General features: G+C 40.8%; 1 protein-coding gene across 2 annotated transcripts in view; it reads right to left on the reverse strand.

Annotated features, from left to right (window-relative positions):
• Window positions 1–25,391, reverse strand: part of UNC5C (unc-5 netrin receptor C) — a 243,244-nt gene that overhangs the window by 69,867 nt on the left and 147,986 nt on the right. For both annotated transcript variants that reach the window (XM_015625754.3, XM_015625753.2), the window contains exon 2: window positions 17,400–17,621. In XM_015625754.3, the coding sequence (XP_015481240.1) occupies window positions 17,400–17,621 (222 nt within the window). The remainder of the gene's footprint in view (window positions 1–17,399; window positions 17,622–25,391) is intronic.

The raw sequence follows: 25,391 nt of genomic DNA on the forward strand, positions 1-25,391 counted from the left end.
GGCAGAAAATGTCCTGATACTTTGTATTGATGAGCACATGTGCTGCACTATGGCTATTGCAAGCTGCAAGATGGGCACTACTGCTGCAGATACTGGGATATTTTTTATGGGATTTTGTAACACAGTGAAACACAGTTCAGTGCCTGACAGTCTCTCTGGCCCTGCCCTCTATAACCCACCTCAGCACAGCCCTCCCCCAAACCCACAGTTGCACCCATGAGGACAGTGACCCACTTGCCATCCTTCCAAGCAGACCGAGATTTGCCCACATTTCCCACACAGTGCTCTCTCTGGGGAAGCTGTTTTTGCTGCTTTTAAGTGCAAGGAAATTTTGCGGTGTCTCAGACACCACTATGAGGATCGTGGGCAAAATGTGTAGATCCTCCAATGACAACCACTGTGTTTCACACTGACACAACCCCCTTCTCTGCTTCCAAATGCACTCCCTGGCCAAAAGGCTCTTAGTTACTGGGTGGGGGTGGGAGAAAGTGTTTACAGCATTTCTCAGCATATTTGGTCTATGCTGATGATGCCCAAGTATCGACAAATTTCTAATGTATGTCTGCCTGTAGAGAACACCATTGCCATTTCAAAAACAAACTCTTGCAAACAGCCTTGAATATATAAATTCACACACAAATCTTTTGTACAGTGATTTTCTTTTTCTTTCCAGAACTGCCAGGAAACTGAACTGAATTATCCTTGGATCAGAGTATGCACAGTTTGTCCCCATCACCAAACACCAAAGGGCAGGTCCTTCTGCTGAGCACAGACTTGAGCCTGCGGAGGCCAGCTACCCTCAGCCTCCTGCCACACGGCTTACAAGGGGATATTCATCACATGAATGTTCCCAACTGTACAGCATGGCATGTTCCTCAAGCACTGGAAGCCAGGCCAGGCCTTTGATTTGCCTCCAGCCTCACAGAGGCTCCATTCAGGGAGCCAGCGATTAATTACTGTTTGCACACAGTTGTGCACTGTCACTGCGGCTGCATGCTGCCTGCATCCCAAACTTGGGAAACAACCTAGCAGCAGAAAGGAATTAAGGCATGTAACACCACAGACTTCCCTGGTGGGAATGCCTTCTAATGAGATGCATTTTCCTGCTAGAGACTATCACAGCCTAGCTCCCTTTTTATTTCATTATCCTTGACATCTTTAGCCATTGAATAATCAGCTTCTTTGGGGGAAACACTTAATAGCTCTTCTCCTTGAAATGAAATACTCAAAATATGGCAACAGCACTCCAAAGAATGGAAATCAAAGCAGTGCATGGGCATTTGATATGCAGTGAATATTGTGTTATAAACTTACTCTGCTTTGATGAGCTAATTTGGCTCCAAGAGGGGTCTGAGGGACAGCTTTTGTCCTGGTGAGAAGAGCATGAGGAGGGTGGGAGGGAGCATGTACATTACATGCATAAAAATTGTTATATTTTCCCAGTGTAACTGCTGTTAGCCTAAAGATTACTTCAGCTCATTCCCACAGTTTTTATTGCACTAGCCCAGGGAGCTTTTGAAGGTTACAATATGATGTTTTTATAATAAGGCTGATTATGACAGAGCTTGATGGAGCAATGAACTTTGTCACCCAAGGGCCAAAACAAGCGTACTCATCATGACCATACCAGTTAATAATGATTATGAAATAGCCTTAACATTCAGGACACAAACGCCATTTTCTGATTGTCTGTGAAAGATACAAAACTATATGACAAATAGCTGCTCCCTATGAATGCACCAGCAGAACTTTTAATCTCTGATCTCCTGAGACGTTTTCTAATTCAAAATAACAAGCTACTCCTGGTAATGTGTGTGGGACAGCTGTGAAGTACTGACAGGTTTCAGATTATTCAAATTTTTTTAAATTTGTTTTTTGAGTAGTATCAACAGTTGTGCCATGACCAAAGAGATGCACACCTTCTTTCCATAGCAAATAAATTCTACCTCTTTCTGCGTACAAGCAAAAAACATCATTGTGTCTTGATCTCTAAGGTAAACTATTTTCCCTAGAGTTCAAAATGTATCAAACCAGTTGGTGGTGCCACAAGATCATCTGGGCTAAAAGGATCCATGGCCAGAACTCAGAGATTTTATTCCACTGTTGCTTCCCAGCACAACCCACTGGCACCTTATTGCACAAACAGCCACACTGATTTAGGAGAAAACCCTCACCAGCTGAAATACACCCACCCTCAGACCCTGGGGCAAGCACAAGGAGACATGTTTCCCTTGTTGTACCAATTTACAATCTTATTCCTTCTGCTAGCACACTCCAACATCACCCCAAACAGAAAATCCCTTTCTAGGTCATATCGCAAAAACTGCATTTTGCTGAGATATCTCAGATAGCAACTGCCTTGTTACCAGCTGACACACTGCTGTACATCAGAATTCACAGAGCAGCTGGCACACTCTGCTTTCATTCAGGAGTGTACTGCTTATCCATCTCATGGGGGCACTGAGTGCAGGAAAACCCTTGCATGATGACTTCAAACAGAGATCTTTGTCTTATCTCTGCTGGACCTGCTTCTACACCAAAGAACATTAGCTAGAGGAATGGGAAAGACAAAAAAAAAACAATCCAAAAAACAAAAAACAAGAAAAAATCAAACAAAAAATAAACAAAAAGGAAAATAAACAAAAAGGGAAAAAAAAGCTGAAAAACCCATGTCTCAATATTTCGAGACAATGTGATGTGCTGCACCTCTTATTCAGGCAATTGTTTATCAAATTGTTTGATTATGGGTGAGTGCACAATCTCTGAGAGCAAAATTAGAAGTTGCTTTATAAAATGAGCCTCTGTATTTTGCCCAAATATACTTAGAACAAGACAGACTGAGAAATTAGTAATAGTGTATGCACCGTATAATCTACCTCGTACTGGCCAATTCTACTTTGCCACTGTGTTAAGTAATAAAATGTCATCTCCTCACAGAGAGTAAATCCTCTACCTTACTTTCTTCTTTAGAAATATATTGAATTTTTCAGTCTAGTTCTTCATATGGCTAAACTATACAGCAAGTGAAGATGCACAGCATAAGCACGGGGGTTTTTTGAACACTTGTGTAAGCTGCACATATCCAGAATTACATAATCATCACTTAGATGGTGGAGCAACCCACAAGAAGTCAGGATCTTCCTATTTCAAGCAATGCAATAGCAAACATAGCTGAAGGGAAATAACAGCAATGTGGGCAGCTAGAATGCTTGACAGGTTCCTTCTCTAAACCCACAAAGTGCTGACCAAAAGGATATCCCTGACCATATGATGACATGCTCAGCATATAAAGCTGAGAGAAGAACAAGGAAGATGTTCAGAGTGGTGGTATTTTTCCTGCCAAGTTACCTGTGATGGAGCCGTGCTTTCCTGGGAACACCTGCCTACCAAGCATTGAATAAATTCTTTGTTTTGCTTTGCTTGTGCAGTTTCTGGTTTCCTGATTAAGCTCAACCTCACTTTTACCTGTTGGATTCTCAGCCCCATCCCACCAGGGGAGGGAAGAAGGGAGTGGCTGGGTGGGGCTCAGTCGCCAGCTGGACCTAAAGCATGACAGCCACTTCTTTTGGCCCAGTAGTTTTCTGTCCAGTTCAGGTTGGAGGATAACAGCAAAGAGGGCTCATGACATTTGTCATAACTGGTCTGCAGCTACATCCCAGTCCAGTGAATTAAGAAATTGTCCGTAAATCACGATTTTTGCCTACTTAATAGCACAGCTCATTCATTTCAATAAAATAAATGTGTTTCTGGGATTAATACAACTCAGACTCTGAAATGGGGTAGGAAGGAACTAGAACTGTACATATTTCTGTATTTGCATGTTATGACGGATTAATGGCCAGAGAGAGGCAAAAGGTGGAAGAAACCTTGCTCATTCTGCCAACAGCTAATGTGTGCAGCTCGGTAAGCATGGGGAGAGGCACCAGCTCATGGTGTACATCAAAAGTCAAGTTACTACCCCTCATTGAGCAAAAGGAAGTGTAAAGAGGGAATCATGCCCTATATGCATGGTCTTTTATTGTAACTGTATCCTAGAAACACAATCATGCAAAAACACACTTCATACACACGGTCCCCAAGTGCTTAACTTAGCTGGCTACACAAACTGTGAGGTAGATTACCTGGTCTTCAGAGGCACAAATATTATCTTTCTTAATGTATGCAAATGCAATGCAATTGTAGATACTATGGGAGATTATTGTTATTTTATATATATATATATATATATATATATATACACATATACATATATACATATACAATATATATATTATACAGTTATAACTCATGGGTTCCATATTGCATCCTGAAGTAACTGGCAAATTTCGCAGTGATTTTAAAAGAAACAGATTTTCTGATCAGATTAATTTCTTTCTGGGGAAACAAGAACGTCTCAAGGTTCTCTGACCATATAAGACAGCACAAGATAATAAATGACCACCATAAACATCAGAAAACAGAAAATTATTATCAATTAATCAAATGTAATTATTCAGCCTGGAGTCAGTCTAGGTCACAGAGTTAAGACCTACACCTCACGGGGCATCATTCTGCCAAGAAACTGTTGATGTATTTTGGCTGTCATAACTGTTTGGTATTTGATATTAATACCAAGACTGGTGAAAATACTCCTCAGGACTTTGATAGAGCAATTTTGGTGAAAGTCCTACACTGTTACGTGTTTGAACCCTCTGGCAGAACAGTAAACAGGAACTATTTAGTCGCAAGACTGAACTGCACTTACAAACTCTACAAAAAGTGCATAGATACTTAGTTTATTTTCTCTGTAAGTAGTTCAAACAGTTTCTGTGCCTTTGTGCTTTCATTTGCCCAAAAGGTATTTCATTAATTAGTAATCACATACACCAAAGAACACATTTCTCAAGGAGATGGAACTTTATGACCTACTGGTCCGGAAAAAAGACATTACAGTAATACCTGCATATAGATGGCAGGTATATCACAGCCACTGCCAATAAGTATGGAAATATACCCCATTTTCACAGAGGTAACTTAAAACCCTTTACACATTCAGTTTTGGAAAGTCAGCTCTCACACCATCCTCACTAATCTGATATTTTGTGCTGTTGGTTCTCTCCCTGCTTAGACAAGACCAGGTTCCCCCAAGTGGGTGAGACCCCAGATCTCCCTTCCCACTGCTTAGTGGGGACACAGAGGGTAGGGAAAGTGTTTCTGTTTGGTGTAGTAGAGGCTTGGGGGAGCCAGCAGCAAAACAGCTCTGGGGTAGGGGGTCTCCTCTGCACACCTATGAAACACATGCTGCTTCAGAATCAAGTTATATTCCTCATACTCCTCATTTGTCTTAAGATTTCAAACAGAGCCTCACCAAAAAAACCCACTTAAAACAGTAGCATAGTTTTGTGCCTCATGAACGAGGACAAGACCATGAGTCAAAGTGGTATGACTGTAAACAGATTTAATAAAAGAGAAACAGATTGGTTTCTTTTTCTGCAGTCCTTTGTCCTTTTACTTTTAATGGCAGAATATAAGTGACCAAAATCAAGAATTATGATCTTTTTACTTATGGATAGTCTGAAATGACCTGTCCAATTTATTTAATTGTTCATCACAAGTGCTGTAAAAACCCTGTATCTGTTTGCTTTACTTGGTGAAGTGAATTTATTTTTACAAAGGTAAAAAAAAAAAAGATAAAAATCAGTGCTATGCAGGATTTTAAATTTATTTACCTTCTTGCAGAGATGGATCCCTCACAGTCAGAGAGTTATTCCACTCGAATATATCAAAGTACTTAAGCTATAGAATTTGATGTTTAAAAATGAATAAATAGGTTATGCACAAGAAGAACGACTTCAAATATTAAAGTTCTTGCTGAGAAAAATGCATTCTGTGCACCATAATGGGACTGAGATGATTGCAGAATGGCACACTTTGCCTATAGCTTATTTTCTATATAGAGTACCTGTAATCTTAACAAACGACAGATAGACAGATAGATATCCAGAGATGGTTTAAAAGAGTAAACAGCTTTTACACCCAGTAATCCTTCACATTGTGACTGCCTACACCTGGTTTTGTCTCAATATACTGCTTTTACGTAAATTGAGGCTGGCTGGAAATATGAAATAACTGTGTGAAGATCACAAACAATTTTCCACAAATATTAGCTTAAATATTCAAATTAAAGGCTTCCAGCTATTTTTAGTCTCTTCATAACTTTCTCTTTAGCAAAAAGATGCATTCAGAACTCAAATTAACACAGGTGAAGGCAACAGCATAATAAAATCAAGATTGCTTTAAAACCCATGTCAATTTTGCACTGGTTTGCATCACCTACCTATGTTATCAATTACCACCTAATGGTACTGAGTTAAGCTAAAATCTCAGCTCTTCTAATATTTTTTAACTGACTGACTTACACAAATTTTATAAAGGACTGTCTTCAGAGGGATTTTACTTTGAACTGTAATTAAAGAACATGAATTCTGTTTGGGTTTTGTTTTTTTCCCATGAAAACAAGGAGGTTTTGTTCTTTTCCCATTAACAACTGAAGGACCAAGCTGTATAAGATGCAGGGGAGATTTCAAAACAGAGTTCTTGGATGCTGCTGGAAAACAAACTGTGTGCCCTGGTCCCTGGCAGCATGCTGGGGCATGTACAGCCCTGTGTGTTTGTCCCCTTGAAGAGGGTCAAAAAGCCCCTCTGCTATCTCCTCCCCAGCCAATCTCAGCAACTGAGTGCTTTACATCACCCATGAACTACTGCTGTTTAATACCTTAGAACAGCATTGGATTGCTTGTTCTCAGCCTACAAACCATTCAGAGATAAAAGAAAACCACCTCCCCCTTTCTTTTTTAATGAAGGCTATTTTCTGGTTGACAGCAGTTTTTGCAAATATGTACAAATTGCTCCAAAATTCATTGCTCTCTTCCACATACAATAATATGTGCCTACAGCTGCCACATTCTTTTTCCCTTTTTCCTGGAACAAAAACAATAAGCTCCAGTGTAGCAGAACTCCAAAGAAAACCTCCCTATAAATATATATTTACATTTAACAACGGGCATCATAATTTCTGAACTCACAGAGGCTGAAGTCTAGGAGCAGAAACAAATGTGGCTAGAAGCATCTTGATCTAAAAGCCATCCTGATACCAAGAAACCCCAGGTGGAAATCCCCAAATAATTCCTTGCCTGGCTGGTGCTACTTACAGGGGGTGGAAAGAAGACAGATTGTCCACAGAGAAAAGCAGGAGTATGAGCTCTTAGCAGCTCCAGCTCTTGGGTCATAGCCCAATCTTCCCTTCTTTTGATTTGAGGAACATGCAGCTGAGAAAAGATGTTGGTTTAGTTCTTTTCAGGGGCCAGGAAAAAAACATGCCAATGGTTCATGTGTTACTTAAAGCAGCAATTGAGATTTCACAAAGAAAATCTGTGCACTTTTTATTTCTGGTTCAGAGGATTTACATGCTCTTTTTAATGATCTGGGTCTTCAGCAGTGGGTAATGCTTCCCAGTCCCCAGCTTAGTGCTCATGCAAAATTGAAGCACTTTTGAGGCAGTTTAGAGCCTACAGATGAATCTCAATGTGCAGGCAAAAAGAAGTAATGATTGTTTAGCACTTCACAAGAAGAAGTAGAGGAAATTATGAAAAAACAACAAAAAAAAGAAATCTATTGAACTTCAAACATCTGGGAAACCAACTGAGAACATCTGAATTTTGAACAGCATGTTTACATTCCCTTTTCATAGTGGAGAGGGGGCAGGGATATGAATGTGTTTGTGTGTAAATTTATATATAAAAATATACACCAAGTTGTTTATTTTACTGACTTATCAACTTGTTACAGATATAAAATATGTATCTGCACATGTATGTATGTTCTACATCCACTCTGCATGGTTTTGAGAAGCAGAGACAACGTGAAAATACCTTATTTCTGTGAACTTGATACAATGACACAGTTCAGTGGCTGGTGCAGCTATTGTGGGAACAAGGACAGTTTCAGTGTGACACAAGGGGTCACTGGGGAGCCTCCTCAGCAGTTGTTTTCCTATTTTTTTTAGTCTGCAGTGTGCAGGAACAGCAGGTTGTGGGAGAAGTTTAAGACCCCCATCATTTTTTGCCATTGTTCTGCATGCTGGGGATGACATTTCACAGCTGACCCAGGTATTTTGAAAAAAAAACCCAACAAAAAAAAAACCCTTAAAAAGAATGGAAGAAAAAGGCTAGCAGCTGCTTTCAAAGCAGCTTTGTCCACTGTGCTGTCAAGTGAAGTGACTTTCTCCAGACAGAGATGAAGCTCTGGGAATTTACTGTCTGCTCCCCCACCCAGCATGTTTTCAGGGTTGTGCCAGGGCAGCAGTCAAAACACCAGCTCCTGAACACCGGGAGGTTTTTCTTAGTCTGTAGTGAACAAAGGAATCATGGCAGGAAGGCGTGCAGAAAGGCAGCCTGGTGGTCACAGAAGTCCTTTGGTGAGCACATTTCTGGGCACAGCGCAGTTCGTGACACTCCTCAGCTAGAGGGGGGCACCGATGGCTCGAGCAAGTTCCTCTGCAGATCCGTGTGACTTAGACATGAAAACAAGACCTTTTAAATTATGTAAGTAAATGCCATCAAAGTATCCCTGTAAGTCTACATGCCTCCTTTTACTTTCTCTTCTAGGTACCCACCACTCTGAAATCCAATACTGGCTTCCACCGTAGTTGAAAACCACAAGCACTAAACTTAACCCCAGAGCAAACCTGATCTACTTCTAGGCATTGCTGCTCCTCAGGGCTGCCAGTCCTTACTCCTTTTTAGAGTAGGGTGCAGCAACCAACTCAGGTGCAGCGTCCATACTCATTACAAAAGCATAATTATACAAGTCACTAGGAACCCAAAAACTGCAATCAACCAACCAAGATCCTCTTTGAATCAAAACCTGGGAGCAAAAAATAGAAGAGGCTGCAAGGGCCTAAAGATTTGTATTCAGGGAATAGAAGACACAGAAGAGTCTGACAAAAGACTCACTTTCTACTCTTACAATCAAAGTATGAAGGGGATGAGAAGTTATGAGGAATTGTAAAAGGAGTTCCAACAAAACCTGAGGAGAAAGAGGTGTACGTAACCTTGCAGGTGAATGGCAGCTCTGCTGGTATCACATCATGCTGCTCATTTATGTACAAGTTGGGAATGCATGGGAATGACAAAATGAATACAGGCAGTGAACCTGCAAAGGCAGCACAAAATTAGATCCTGTATGGGTCAGAGCTGTGTGTGACAGGCACCTCTCTTTCCCTTCAACATTAGCCATGATTTGGCACCCTACCTGCATAGCAAAAAAAGCCTTGCTAAATCTGATCTATGTGCAAAGCTTTGCTCCATACAAATGCTTTTCTTTCCTAAAAAAAAAAAAAAATCCATAAAAATATTTTAAAAGGAAAGGATTTCTCTAATGTAATTTTAAGGGTTTTAAGGAATAGGAATTCTTCAGCCAATGATTTCTCTGCCTAACGAGGTAATAGAGGAAAACATAGAAGACAGCACTCAGGTAACTGAGGCACAAGCTTAGATAGACATCAAAGGAGTCTAGAAAACACAATGTTTAGCACAGTCATTAAGACCTCAGTGTCTCTAGAGTGTTATACTACAGCCAGGTCATCTGGCTGCACCAGACTATAACTTGTTTGCATAGAAGAAAAAGTAAGGTATAATTTTTACCTTCCATTTCCCTGAGTATTTCCAGGTATTTTTGCGAAGAAATTACAGCTCTACTAATCCTACTCATTCTCATATTTAATTAACTGAAAAAAACCCACACTTATAGGATGCAAGTGTTCCTGCCAGGGTGCTACTAACTGCAGCATTTTTGTTTGACAGCAAACAAGACCTTGGCTCTCCTTTTCCACCGTGCTCTTCTTTTCTGGCATTACTGTATCTAAGAACCAGCTGTTTTCCATTTAGGTCTGTGGGTGCAGGATGGAGACTGAGCTTTGGGACTCACTTCCAAATCAAGACCACATTTATGAGCCTTTCAGGCATCAGACCACCCTCGCCACAGGGGCTCCAGATCCCACACAAAGGCCTCAAAAGGAGCTGAGGGACGTGGATGGAAATAGGAAGTATTGCTGTGCAAAGTTGTGGCTAGTCTGAAGCTGTGGTGGGTGGACTGATGTCAGATGATGTCTTTTGGGGAATTAATGGGATTATGAGTTTGTAACAAAGGGTTTGATGAAGGAAAACCTTGGAGGAGAATTTGATGATGAAGAAAAACCTTGGCTGGAAATATTAAGGAGGGTGTCCTCAAATGCTTCAGATGAATGCACTAAGCATCCATATTCTTCTTCTAATTATTTTAAGTAACTTTATTTCCTGTCTCAGATTTGTTTTTCTAGAAGCCCACAGGAAACCTCCAGGACAATTAGGCAAACAGCTGCAGATAGGAAGTTAATGCTGCAATAAGAAATGAATAAATATCCTAAAGCTTTTATCTTTTGGTCCCAAAGCACTTTGCAGAGGTAAACCAGAGACACTGAGCGATTTGCACAGATACATGGTGAATATACAGAAAATCTGGAATGGGCAAATGACCCTTTCCATGGGCCCATCTTTATTCAGAGGAGGAGCATGAGAGGGATAAATTTGCAGGAAGAGTAGCTCCTTCTGGGCCTTCTGGTAGCATGCCTGAGTACCCTGAAGGATAGAGCAGGGCTGGGAGAACCTGCCCCAGTCAGCTTAGCAACAGGAGGGCAGAGGGTTCATGATGTCCACTGCTGCTGCCTGCAAAGGTGCCTGGGCACACAGAACCACAGGGAAAAAGCTGATGGAAAGGAAAGCAGCAGCAGAAGGACAGGCAAGTCCCAATGGCTATGAACACAATAAAAAAGATTTCTTGGTCTAAGATCTGGTCAAAGGCTTAGAGGGACAAAACCCCCACATAAAACAGTTTGATTAAATAAGAAATTATTGATATGTTTATGCACATATTGTAAGTGAATCCTATACTCAAAAAACTCAACTCTTAACTCAAAAACCCTCAAGTGTTTTGCAGGCCTCTAAAGAAAAATAAAATCTCCATGGGCTTAAGAGGAGGCTTACTACTGCCTATAAGATTTGCTTCTAGAAGGTCCAGTGGTCTTACTTGCTTACAAAAGCTTATTTCCCTTCTTCAGGTGTGCCCTGACCTTAGTAATTTCTCCACTCATTTGAACAAAAAAACCCCCACTATTTTAAATGTGTATCCTAGAAAATGGTGGTTCTCTGCCTCTCAGTGTTTCTTCTGAAGCTTCCAAAATGGCGATTTTTCCTATCCAAATATACTAATTACTCAAGATAAAAGTGCAAACTTTGTCTGCTTGAAAACACTGTCTGCAGCAGCTTTGTTGTTGGGTATTCCCTTGATCTGGGTGAGAGGAAACCACGTTCCCAGCAGCTGATTTTGAAGATGCAACCTGTGAGAAGAGAGAACTTCTCTTGCAGCAGTGATGGGCACAGGGCTCCTCTTCCCCAGGAGAGCTGTCTGTCAGGCCACAGGGAGTGACAGGAAGAAAGAAGGTGGCCCAAGTGACAGCAAAAAATGTCTGCAACTTAAATTTCAAGTAGGAAAATACCCATGGGTTTCTTCATATGTTTTATGGACATAAAGAGCCTGTATTTTCCCAGACAGTTCCAGTTCTTTGGAGAAACAGAGTTGTGTTCTTCTTTCAGCACCACCTGCAGCCTTTCAGACCATACATACATGAACATGTTTGACTTGCAGCAACCTTCCAGAGAGAAAGCCGTCTTCAAATTACAGAAGAAAAAGGAAGATTGCAGTACCAATTCTAACCCACAACTCAAAACTATTAATTGAATTTGGGGAGCATTTGGGAAGAGATAATCAAGACACATTTTTAAATTTCCATGAGACGAGCTGGATTAGGGCAGAGTATTGAAGGACCAGAGCTGAAAATTGGCAATACTTTGCTGAGAAATAATAATTTTGCATATAGGTGCTTGATGTCTGTAATGGATTTGATCAAATGATAAACAGAAAATAAAATGACTTCTGACAATGGCAGAATGAAAGCAATCCTTATTTATGATGTGTGGCTACTCTTACTAACATAACCCCAAGGTATTCTACCCCAGGGAATCAAAATATTGCAGGCTAAGTCTAACTCCAGCATTCTGCACCACTTGCTATATGTATTGTGAAGTTAATGGGGACACTGGCCACATTTTCTAAAAAAAATAGCTTTTTCCTTATCCTTTGGATTCTTAAATAATAATACAGAGAATTAGGAAGCTGCAGCATGTCAAAATGCAAAAAGAGATTAAGTGAAAAAAATGTGCAGAGAAAGAAAGTAGCTCTAAGGAAAGGAAGACCTAGGGGTAAAAGAAATGAGTAAAACATTATCCCTCCACATCTCTCCCTGAGCTCTGCTTACTTGGGGATAGGGGGAACTGAAATTTTGTATTTGGGCTGCCAAATTAAGTTCTTCAACACTGTTATTCAAAGGTATGCAATACTAAGAAAAACAGGGGTTTTTTTTATGAAAAATACTAAGACTAATGAATGCAACTTCTCAAAATGAGAGGTTGTATGATGACTTTTGCTGTATAATCAGAACTCCCAGCTTAAACAATGACTTTTTACATTAGGGCAATGCAGCCTTTTAATATGTGGTGTGACAAACACCAAAACAAATGGCTTTCATGAGATGTATACACACAAACAAGCAGATGAAGCAACAGAGCAATTTGTGCTGGAAGTGATTTTCCTGCCTCTCTACATGGTACCAGAAGAGCACAGTGACTGTGATGGTTTCCCCACTGCTGTCATGGTTGCAGGATCCTGTAAGAGCTGTTTTAAAGGCAAAAGGGCAGATGTCAATCCTTGATCTTTCTGTTGAGAGGGTGATTTATGAAAGACTTGGCTAGCTGGGTATTTACTCCCTCGACAGGCTGCCAAACCCATTGCTTAAGGTAACAAAATCCTATTTGCCAGATCAATGCTGACCCTACGTCAAAAGCTCAGTCTCCTTTTGCTGAATCTGCAAGTCATCCAGAAATACTTTACTAATTGGGAAAGGTAATGGTGGGAGATAGGTGTCAGAATCTCAGTGGTGGTTGTGTAAAGAAACTGGAAAAAAGAAGCCAGGTTTCTCTCTAAAAAGAAGTGCATATTTGTCCACTCCAAGTGTGATTTGATAAACTCTCTTAATCAGACAAAAGGAAGGGGTCATCAGCAAACTCCCCAAGATCTCCTCTCCCTGTGCATCCCAGCCAAAGAAGACAGACAGTGTGGGCAAACAATAATGCTGGGTGAATTGCCCAATATGTCTATTTAATTAGCACTTAAAGAATCACAAACATTTTCTCCTTGCTTGAAGGAGAGAGAAGAGGAATATGTCCCTGGCATTGCAGAGGGCAGGGAGGGAGTTTATAGACCATTTTACCTCAATAGTCAAGAGGAAAATATCACAATGTATATGCAAACTGGAAAGTCAAAAAAAAGCTCCAGATTTTTTTCTGCTTTTCTCTTGTACGTCACTGGGATGTGGAGTTTGATGTAGCAGCATTTAATCCCTCTTAACAAATGAAAGGGGTGCAAGACACTGATTTTCTATATATTCACAATTCTCTCACCACTGCAGAACTGGTGTGTGTGTCTTGGAAAATAGTTCTCCATAAAAGCACACATACAAAATAAAATCACAGAGTCAGAGAATGGGGTGAGTTTGAAGGGAGCTTTAAGGTCATCTTGTCCAAATGCCATGCAATGAGCAGAGACATCTTTAACCAGATCAGGTTGCTCAGAGCCCCATCCAGCCCAGCCATGAAAGTTTCCAGGGATGGGGCATCCATCACCTCTCTGAGAAACCTGGTTCTGTGTTTTACCATCCTCCCTGTAAAAAAAAATAAATCTTTTGCCACAGTCAGTTTCAGAGGTACAGTAATTTGGAAAACATGCACGAATTGCTCTAACAATTATTGATGCTATTGAACTTCCTGCCCTGTAACAACAGGATTTTCTTGCCCCCAAAAGCATCAGTTCTGCAGGGCTCCTTTTATTTTTGTTGCTGTTATCTTTTATGACAGTCAGCCGTAAAATCAAATGTGTTCTCTCAAAAGAACTCTCATCTTTGTTTTTTAAAACCAGTATTCTTATTCTTTTCTACATTAACGGAAAAATATTCCAGAGACATAAAGCCATAAAAAAGACAATGCCCTGCCTTGTATTTCACATACATAGGAAATGAAAGAGTCAAAGATTTGCACCAGACATTTCCAAAGCACCCATTTGACTTTTTTTATGAAAACCCTTAGCTTTTTGCACAAAGAAGAAAAATTCCAGTGAGTCTGAGGATTTAAAAACAGAATGTAATGATCTTCCATGTAAAGCCTCAGGTTTCTCAGACTCAATCAGCGTAAAATATTTTGCAAGGCTCTCTCTTCAGGCTAATTTAATTAAATAAAGTGGTACTAGAACACCCTGTCACTATTATGGTTCTCATCCTCTCCAACCAGAAGGCAACAACTCCCACAGAGTCCCTGTGCATGTTCTTTGCAATGCTTTATCCACTGTTTAAAAATACTTCAGAGTGCAAAGTATATATAACTATTACTCTTATTTTGTACCTTCTCTCTTTCACAAAGAAAAAGATACCGAGAAAAATTACATGAATATTTATTTTTCTCCCTTAAAAGTTAAAATTTCTTAATATATTCAACATTTCAATCTAACAGCTCTCTTCAATGAGAGGTTTGGCTGCACTCAAATTCCACCTTGTGTGCCATTGCTATTGCTGTGCTGCTTTCTCTGGTCTTCTCAATGACGGAAACAAATTTGCCTTATAAGAAGAGTTCATCATCTCTACATAGATTTCATTCCTGGGCACAAGCTCAAAGTCCATGAACACATAATCTTTTGCAAATCAAAACCTATTTCTCTCTTTCATGCATCATTTACAATCCCAAGATGATGTACTACTAGCATCACACCTGTATTTTAGTTCACTTTCTTCCTGATTACTCATCCTTTAGAAAGGAAAGCACAAGTGACCTTTACTCTTTTCCTCTCATATTTTATTGTCTGTTTGCCTTTGCTTTGCTTATCTATGCCAAGAATTGAAAGCCTGGTTCAAACCCAGCAGCAGCAGCAGATCTCTTCAGCATGGTCCTCTTTTCATAGGCAGGCAGAGCAGACCTTAGGAAGAGTGAAATACCAGGAAAGAAGAAAGCACACAGTTTTCAGTTGCTGGGATTACAAGACTGTCCATGCAGAAACACTGTGTAAGTCAGATCCCTTTGAGCCCCAGGTTACCTATGGGAAGTCTAGACCTAATCTGGTTTGTGGGAAGTTTCTCCTGCCTCTCTAACCACAAGTCAGGAGGCAGCAACAGCAGCAGTGTAGGTTTGGATCTAGAGGGATCCTTACATCACTCTCTGAGCAGCTCAGTCATTACTTCTGTGCCCTAGGTTACAACTGCACTAGCTAGACAAAAATAGCAAAAGGAACCAAAATAGTCTCAAAAGTAATAGAGTCCAAGGGCTTTGCCAGCCTGGCTGGTGCAAGCTGCCAAGCTGATATCTCCTTCTCTGTGTGCTGGAATGAACCCTCACAGTCACTGTCTCCTGCAATTTTTTTCTGCAGCTTAATCTGCAGCCGATATATTTTCCTGAGCTTCCACTGGTTTAAAGTAAGTACTATTTCACCACAATTAATTAATTTTTTTGCCCATTTCTATACCACTTATGTGCTATGAGCCCTAGATTCCAAACCTGCGTACAGGAAGGTGCACAAACACTGCAGCTGTGACATGCATTAACCAATATTCTGGCAACAACCAGGCTGAATGACAAATTTGGATTTTGATGACAGTTTCATTTTAACAGGCTATTAGTGCAACTAAGTTTGTGGCTCTTGTGCTAATAATCTGACATGCACAGCTTTTGACACCCTCTTCCCCTCATTTAACTCCAGTAGATGATATTAATCTTTAATTGATAACGGTTCTCATTTGCATATAATTGATGATGTTTATTATGCAAAATATTTGTCCTCTGAAACATTTAGATGTTTCTCATTTAAAGGTTTGCTTTTTATGCTTGTAGCATGCAATTTCCTTTATAGGTTTACCAAGTTTTCCCACAATGAGATTTTTGAGAAAAAAAACCAAATATTTCACCTGTAGTGAAAAACTTTGATGTTTCTAAATGGTGATGTTCATGAAAACTTAAAAAATTAACCTGGTCATAGGTGTCTTTCTGTTTGCCCATCTTCATTCCGCTGGGCTCCCATGGAATGAAAAACCCTGAAGATGTATTAAGTAACATGAACTTTTTTTTTTAAAGTATTTCTCCTGCAGTCAACTTGTGGAAAAGCAAATTTTTACAAATGAATACACAGGCCCCCAAGTCTAATACAGACTTTTTTTTTTCTACAGTCTTTCTTCCTACACCAACCTTTTCTTTTTCGAGTGAGAGTACCAAGAAAAGTTTATGCTTTTGATGGCTGTGCAAATAAATGAGCTGAAACAAATAAAACCTGGTTCACTAGAGACTTCCAAGACATCTGGTGGAGTTATTTTTCTAAGTAATTAGACCAAGTGGTGGTGTAATTCCCAACTGGAAAGTACCTTCTCGCTTGGTATCCAGTTATTTCTCAGAGCCATCAAAACAGCAGTAAGTCCTGCTTCTCTCCTTGCATGTGTCTCAGGCTCTATTGATTACCAGTCTTCCCAAACACTGCTTTATTACTCAAGTTTTTAACCATAACTTCCCACCCCCTTTTTTTTTTTCCTTTGTGCTACGAGGATCCTGTTTTACTTCCATGAATGTCAGTGGGATTTCTGGTATTGACTGAGAAAGGACGCTAAGATCCTGTAGCTCTCCTTCTTAGAGGCTCTACGGAGCAGGCAGAGAAGTGCAATGAATAACAGCCAGGTGCTTGCTCTGGATCAATAATGCTCTAAAGTGCGCCCAGGTGTGTTTTCTCCTTCTTTCTTGCTGAAAACTGATTAAATTTCTCCTTTTTTTCTCAATTCTCCCCAAGAAAACATCATTCTGGTAACAACCCAATTGCTCCTTGACACTTTGGGGAGAATGTGCTTCTCAGTCTGTGACAACAACACAGCGCAACCACTGTGAATTTGTGACACTGAGGAAGTGAACTGGGAGTAGACCTGTATGAAGAAAGGAATTTCATTTTGTTTGTGCATGGTTCTTTTGGTTTGGTCAGGGTGCTCTACACTCCTGTTCACGAGCTGACCTGGATGCAGGCACAAGCCCTGTGTTATGACAGGAACGTTTTGTAATGCCAGATAGAGAATTCACAGCTGTAACAGGAATAAAGAAAAGCAGCTGCCATGTGAAACAGATGCTAGATTACAACAGGGGACTTGATATGAATGGTGTTCATTCTCATCCCTTCACAACATAATACAAACTCACCGGAGGTTTCATCTACTCTCTCGTCCACCACATGGTCTTTCTGATGAACCCACTCGCTGTTGCATTTAAAATAGATCTGCGTGGCTGGGCTTGCTTTGCAGTACAGATTCACAGGCTTGTTCTTCACAATGTAAGCCTCTTCGGGTTCAATGAGGAAGTGGGGCAATGGCTCTGGAGGATCAGATGGAAAAGTTTCTGGAAGCTCATGAAAAAAGTCATCATCTGTAAAGGAAAAATGAAAGAAACAAAATTCAGCTAGTAGACACTTGCAAAAACTTCATGAAAATTAAAAAAGGTGCATACTCTTTGAATAAAATGTTATCTTAGAAGCATTCCTAAACTGAGACTTAGATGCACTGCTGTTTCCAGACTGGAAGAAACTGTTCTTTACATCCTGAGCATTCTTTCCTCTCTGTGATGTGACAGGGATGTGCACATTCACAGTCTGGGATCAGTCCTTTGTTACCACCATTGGCAATACCAGCAATAAAGCTTTGTGTTAGTGCTTGGTAGAGTTGCCTGCAAAACCATAAAGAGAAATAATAGAAACCTTCAGAGGCTTCAAGGTTACATTTTCAAAAGTGACTTATCACACTGTGTAATCAGGTGCGTGCAATAGCTACTGCCAGCTGAGGCTGATCCAAATAGGAAACAGTACCTTTTGTTTCAGATGAGCAACTTGAAATCTGCTGAAGGCAAAAGACTAAATGCAAGTACAGCCTGCACCTCTTTGTTTGTACTCTGACTCTCCTGCTAAGACTGCTAATGAAGGTGCCAAGCTATGCTTGATTCCTTCTGTCAGTAGTACATGAATCCGTGCAGTGCTTGCTTTGGAGAGGACATGGGAGCTCGGACATGGGGCAGGGCAGCTGTGAAATGGTGAAGTTGTGGGCAAACATGGACACATGCCAGTCACATAAGGAACCTCAGCACCTCTCTGGTGCTGCTGGTAAAGAATTAAGTCAATGAAAGAAGTCTGGAGAAGGAGGAAGAGAATCCACTGCACAGGAGGCAAGACTGAAAGCACCAAACGTGCGTATTTCTCTTTCTTCCTCCCTCTTCACTAATCCTCTTTTACAACCCCTCTGCCCCTTTGTGCAGAGGAAGTCTTCCACATCAGAAAGCAGCAGATTCAGTGGAGAATAACCCTCTCCCCATCTCCCTCCCCACCTGCCATCAGAGCACAGGAACATCCAAGAGGCTCTGAGCAGTAAAGGGGTGGGGGGCACTAGCTCCTGACAGACCCACCAGTGGTGAGCTGGCAGTTCTGAAGGCCTCATTCAATCTCCCCTTTCTGCCTCTGACACAGTTATCATTATACCCAGTGAGGGATGCTGATGCTGGCCAATAAAACACCACGGAACATCCAACTGAAAATACTGGCTGGCTATCTCCTCCCTGCCAGTCTTCATGAAGATGAAATTTCAGATGGCTCCCTCCCCTAACCTGAGACTTCTCTGTGCAGGCTGTGTCCAGAATTACAAGGGGCATGAGTCTCCCTCCAGCTAGTGCTTTTCAGAAAAACAAGAAGGAACAGGGACAGATGAAGGAGAGAGGGGAAGAAGGTAATATGGTACATGCAGCTATATAAAGGTAAACTGCATGTCCATCAGTGATGGCAATACCTTACAGAGCAAACCATTTTGTGAACCTCCTAAACTGCTTATGAAAAGAACATACGTTCACCATTTTTCTTCTATTTCCCATCCCCCCCTTCATATAGATTTAAAAATACTCCTGTCCTTGGTGTCTCATTTTATAAGGAGTATTAGGTCTGACTCACTGCTGCATCACTCCCTGAGAGTTAATAGAAGTGAACTGGTTCAAAGATAGAAAAAAGGGCCAATAAATAAGGCCTGACATTCTTCTAGCAAAGGGAAAATCTGTGACACACTATAACACTTCCATTTCCATCTCCAACTAATCATTTCCAGATACTCAAATTAAATTTAATTTTTTATCACTTTCCCATACTTCCTTTTATTTCAGCAGTTTCCTTTTCACTCTGACCACACCAGCCTCCTTCTGCAATCCTATTTCCTCTCCTCATTAGGTATTTCTTCCTTGCTCCATTTTACTCCCCATTTTTTTTCCAAAAAGAAAGCTGAGTTGCAGTAAATTAATGGGAGTCCTCATTTGGTTTCATGACAATGAAACATGTCTGAACTGAATCAAGAGGCTTTTTGGCATTCCTCATCCCCTTCCATGCACACCTCCCCTCTTCTCCTCTCCCACATGCTGCTCCATAGGCATCCACGACACAGAAACACTAGAGATGAATCATTTCTCCTAAATTGCCAGAGGACGTATCTTTTTCTTCTGGTCATTTAATTGCAAATCAGCCAGCAGACAGATGGAAACTAACAAAGCACACATATGTTTTATAATTAAACAAGTATTGCTTCACTAATTTCTGGTGACTGGAAGAACAAATGTATTTATTTTCACCACTAAATTTCTGCACATTATCAAAGGCAATAATTACAATGCCTGACCAATTAAATGCACCTTATCAAAGATAAATAGAAAATCTAAAAGGAGGGATCAGCAAGCTGCAAAAAAGAACAAAGGATTTCAAGACTATTTCTTTAATCAGCCAGGAAAATGGCTGTGGGTTTTGGCTTTTGCTCCTGAAGGTAACCGCTTATGAAGTTTAGGTATTATTTGTATGCATTCAAAGTACTGCTCAGTACATTACAATCTAGTCTCACGTTTTGATTGTGGTGATACTTGCTTTTTTCCACCAACCTGACATCTTCCACAGTTAGGTACATGCCTGTTCTCTTACTGCCTTCTTGCTGTGATTCCTCCTTACTCTTCTTGAGCGACAATAAAGCTCAGCTTTATTTTTCCACACTCTTTCTCATTTCTATCAAGAGGCATCTGAACCGCTCTTAAATGTTAGGGATATAGATGGAAACTGTTCACAAACTGTCACACAAATAGTGCTCAAAGGCTGCCACGTCCCTGGAAACTGACATTTAAAACCGTCACTTTCAGAAAAAAATATAAGACAGTGGCTAAGAAAGATTTTTTTTTTTTATTTTTAAACTTTAGAATGCTCATTCAATCCCTGCCCTCATACTGCTGCTGTTAATAGCAACAATGGTGGTTTTTTATAGAACAGTTTCTCAAGAGGAACATATAGAATATCACCATGACTGGGTTTGGTAGAAAAAACAGCAATTCCACTGCAAAGCTAGTCTACCTCCACTAGCACTGAGGGACCCTTGCTCCTGCTTTTCACTACTGAAAGGTAATAAGTGGCTTAATCAACCTGTGTGAACCACAGTGGGAAGTCACTTGGTGTTTCCTGCATCCCCCAAGAGACAGGGTTGGGTGCTGCAGGGGGGCAGAGCACCCTCCCCTGTCACCTGGGCACACCAGGCTGAAGTGGCAGGATCATGGTTTACACGTAGAGAGGGTGTGAAGCCCCACTCCCCTGTGCCAGATGCTTCTCAGGATGAGAATCTTTTGAGGAGGAAGAGCCTTAAATCCCCTCATTACAGCGATATGCTGTCGTGCTTTCATTGTAATGCTCACAGCAACCTGCAAGCATAATTATAATGTTAGTGTAATTATATGGCAAAATATTCCTAAAAATCCGACACAAAAATATCAATATAGGACATTTGACTGTGTTGGGATTTTTTTGCATTTCTCTAAAGAACAAGGCCTGGCAACACCAAAGCAGTCTAGTGAATCTGTGTTTTCATGAGGACACAGTTTCTAACAACCAAATAAACACTTCCATCTCCTGACCAGCTCTACTTAAACACAGGTCATTCCTCTCTCCATACAAAAGTCAAACTCTGACTTAAATTTTTCAGGGATGATTTTGTTATGACTGTGTGGACTGTTGAGCCAGTTTCTATAATTTGGATGGGGGTTGCCTCTCATGGTGTGCTCCATTGCTGTATGAGGGGATAAATCTTGCCTGAGACTTTGATCTGCATCTTCCTGACAGTTACAGCTGGTTATTCAAAATGATCATCTCCCAGTGGTGCAACAAAGCAGCAAACTTTATAACTCTCTTATTTAACTCTCCTAAGTAGTTAGACTTTTTTTTTTTTTTTTTTTCCTTTTGTCTGGAGGAAAAAAAGCTAATTAAACCATTTGGGAGTGATCTGGAAGTGTAGATACAAACAAACACTAAAAATTCACATACTTGATTTCCAGTCATTATGCCAATGTCATGTGCAGCAAGTTCCCCTCACAACCTTGATCAAACGCAAACACAAGACACACATTGTTCTCCCCTGTTGTAACAAATCCCCTTCTGTGCTCAGTAACTTTGAACTGCAAGTTTACTTCTGCAGTATGTCACATTCATCTTTATTTTCACATAATAAAGTGTACAGCCCATCTGTTGTTATTGACTGATTTATATTAGCAAGACAAAAGACCTGATTAATGGTACTGCTAAACTGGTTCCAGTCATGCAATTCATTCATATTAAGAAAATAAATTTTTAAAAGCCACTTTAATCTATAAACTTCATTTGGAATTTTTATTTTAGTTGCTGGCCCAAATACAGATACATTTTTTTATTTGCCTTCTGTAGTATCTGACAACTATGTTTTTTAAAATCAAAGTCAAATGCAAATTTATAGGAACAGGGGAAATACCACTGAAATCAGCATTGATACAATCTGGCATGGGCTGTCACATATAGGAATTTTAGCTTAATTTTAGTTCAGATTTCGTTTAAGGTGAAACAAATCTTTGCCTAAGTCAGGAACCTTTTGATGTTAGGAAAGGTCTTTATTCTTTCCATGCATTTGCCTGTAAAACTGTACATATTCTAGCTCTCCATGCATAACATGTGAAAAGAGAGATTTAATGGTATATTTCCCCTTTTATGGATTAGTATCCCTGCTCTAATCTATGGCAGGAAAATATTGTGCTCCGTACACCAATCTATTCATCTCTAGATCACTAGTTTTATTACTATATATGAAGCTTTAATTCTCATCAGCCCAGCATATAGCTCAGTATACATCTGAACTGTGAGACTTGAACTATTATTGCTTAGATGATAATATATTGGACCATTATCTCTTCATGCGAGACCTGAAGCAAATTCTTCTCAAATGGAATTTACTTCAGAATGATTCAAGAGCAATTTAAAATGAATGGCTGCGAAGTTAATTCTATTTGCATTTGGATGCCCATCACTCGGCAAGATCATTCCCCAAGAGTTGCAAGAAAGGCAGCTGGAGTTCAGTGTATGGATGGGGTTTCTGTTCAGGTTTTATTGTTATGATTAAAAGGCTTTCTAGAGCAACAAGTACTGTTTACTGTGAAATTAACAGCAGGTGCTAGCTCAGCCAGACAGCTTATCAGGATGGAGGCAAGGGTTTGGATTTCAGTGCAGGCTCTTTCAGGAAAGGAAGATTGCATGGCTGGAAGTCCTTTAGTCACAGGGTTTTCTATCCTCTAGGAAGGGCACGCAGTGCCACCAAATGGGAAGCAAAAAATAGTGTATGCCACAGAGCCTTGTCTCCACCTTAGAGACCCGTAACACCATGGAGCTATGAATCCAACATTAGTCCAAGTTGAATAAAAACTGGGAGAAAGCAGGACTTTTTCTAAGAACCACTTCTGAAGAGTTTGCACACCAAAAGGCCCTCTCAACTCTGCCTCAGCCTTGGAGACCACCCAGGGACAGAGAATGGGCACAGCAAAGTGTAGCCCATGCTCTGAAAGAGAAAACACACTTTCCTGCTTTGACCTGGGGAGAAGGAGAGTGGCTTTCTCAGCATTTAACACTCTGTCAGCCCTACCTCTGCCTGATTGCAAGGTGAGCATGCAATAAGGCAATCACTCCTTATTCTTCAGCACCTCAAAAGGGGAAGGTATCCCTAAATGGCCCAGGAAGACTGCAATTTTACAACAGTAAAATATTTGGCCATTCTTGGTGGTTGGCATCTTGCTTGCACGTAGCTGAATTCACTAGCAGGCCTTTATGTGCCTAAAGATGAGGCTTGGTTTTGTGGCAGGCCACAAACCAGATCCTTGCTGAACTTTGCTGGACCCTCCTGGGAGCAAGGTCAAGGGAGTTTCTGACTCAGATTTACTGAGCACCCACAAAATTAAATGTTCTTTTAGTCAGGGAAGGCAGAGTGCAGGCACACTCTGGGAAAAGTGACAGAGAAATCGATAGGGCAGGCAATGTTCATCTTTTTTGGGTGACTTCAGTCCAGAAACAGAATAAATAAAGACCACAAAGAGGAATGAACTTTCCCTGCACCTGCAGCAGCTCAGTGAAGATTCTCCTAGCACACCTCAGCTTAAACAACACATCCCCAGGAGGTCAAGCCCAAGCTTTGCTTGCCCTTAACAAAGAACACATGCACTGAATGGGTACATATGCGTCAGAAGGCTGCTGGGCAAAAGTCTTCCTCTCAAACACAGGAAGATCAAAGAAAAGCCAAACACATCCTTTCCTGTCCATCTGTACCCCTAGGGAAAAAAAAAAAAAAAAAAGGAACTTTCACAGCAGCACAGGAATCAATGCTTGATCCCTGGTCAGCCACAGGCACAAACCTGAAGTCCTTTCAAAAACCCAGACAATGGGCATCTCAGACACCTGAAATACTGGATTATTGGCTCAACTAGAGAGTCCAGGAAGAAGGTTTCTGTTATTTGGGCACAGTCCTATTATAGGGGACCATCCTAAATAAATAATCCGTACCTAATATAGTAATCGTGCTTGTTATGCAAGCCATAACACCCACCAGCCTTTCTCAGAAAGCTGTAAAGAGCTGAAGGGGAGAAAAAAACACCCTATTTTCTCTTTTAACAGCAGTGCACAGTCCCCCACTGGGGGTCTGTCAAGGGGGGAGCTGCAGCTCAAAAGCAGGGAGGTTTCACAGTCAAAGAATGCAGCCAACTGTGTGGCTGCTGGTGCTCCTCCCCAGCAGCCCTGTGTGGCATGGAGCCCTCTCCTCCTGTGCCCTTCTCTCTGTGCTCCTATTTTATGTGGATGCTGCATGCCCAGATCTAAAGCCAAGGGCAGAGGAAGATGAAAGAATAAGTGGTTATCGCTCAGCCACAGACAATGTGGATGGACACTGTGAACCATGTTGCCTACAGCAATCAGTGTGCTCTCCATCTCCCCTGCTCTGAGAGTGCCACCTCCTTCTCTCTGCCCAGGGCTTGCAGTACACATCTCTCCTGCCTTACCCTGCTAAACTGCACTGCTCTTAATCAACAACTTATTCCAGTGGAGTCAAATGATTTGCACCAGAGTAAGGAGAATCACATCTAGATAAGGAAAACCCTATACCACCTTTGTAAAGAGTTTTGCAAGTTGTATGTTACTGTTAGGGAAAAAGACACCTTCCCCCAGTTTTTTTAATTCTAAATCATAATGAAAGTTCCTGCTTCTCTTGAAACTTTAACATCAACCAGATGAGAGGAAAATTGAAAACAAAACTCTCAGTGCTCTGTAACAGAGGGAATTTTTTTAGACATCCCACTGCTAATTCAAGAGAAAACCTGCAGGTACATATGTAGACGTGACATTTAAGGTTCTGTATCCAGTACCATTGCCCTGAGACAAACTCTGTAAGACTACCAGCTGCTGCCTAAACATGCAAGAGATGGTGGGGGTACTCATTAGCATTGGACTCAGCGTAGGAAAATGCCAGAAGATGGTATGATTTCATCCAAGGCAATTGAAAATACTTTCTATTGCATATGAAGAGCACCAAGCTGTTCTTTGAGACACGAGGTTTATGAGACTTGTTGTCAATATAGGAAACTTAATGCAGTAATCTGCAAGCACTATTTTCTATGAGTCTGCCTAACCATGTAAATAGATAAAAAAGGCTAGAGGAAAAATCATCAGGGGGTGAGGCTGACTTAAGAGCACTGAAAGCATGAAATGTAAAATGAAGAGGCAAAGGTCCTGTTTCTTTGCTGACCTGCCCTGTGACCAGCAGTCACATTCTTCTTTGCAAAGTATTAATTACTCCTGATGGAAAT

This window comes from Parus major, chromosome 4 (assembly GCF_001522545.3).
Source record: "Parus major isolate Abel chromosome 4, Parus_major1.1, whole genome shotgun sequence".
NCBI lineage: Eukaryota > Metazoa > Chordata > Aves > Passeriformes > Paridae > Parus > Parus major.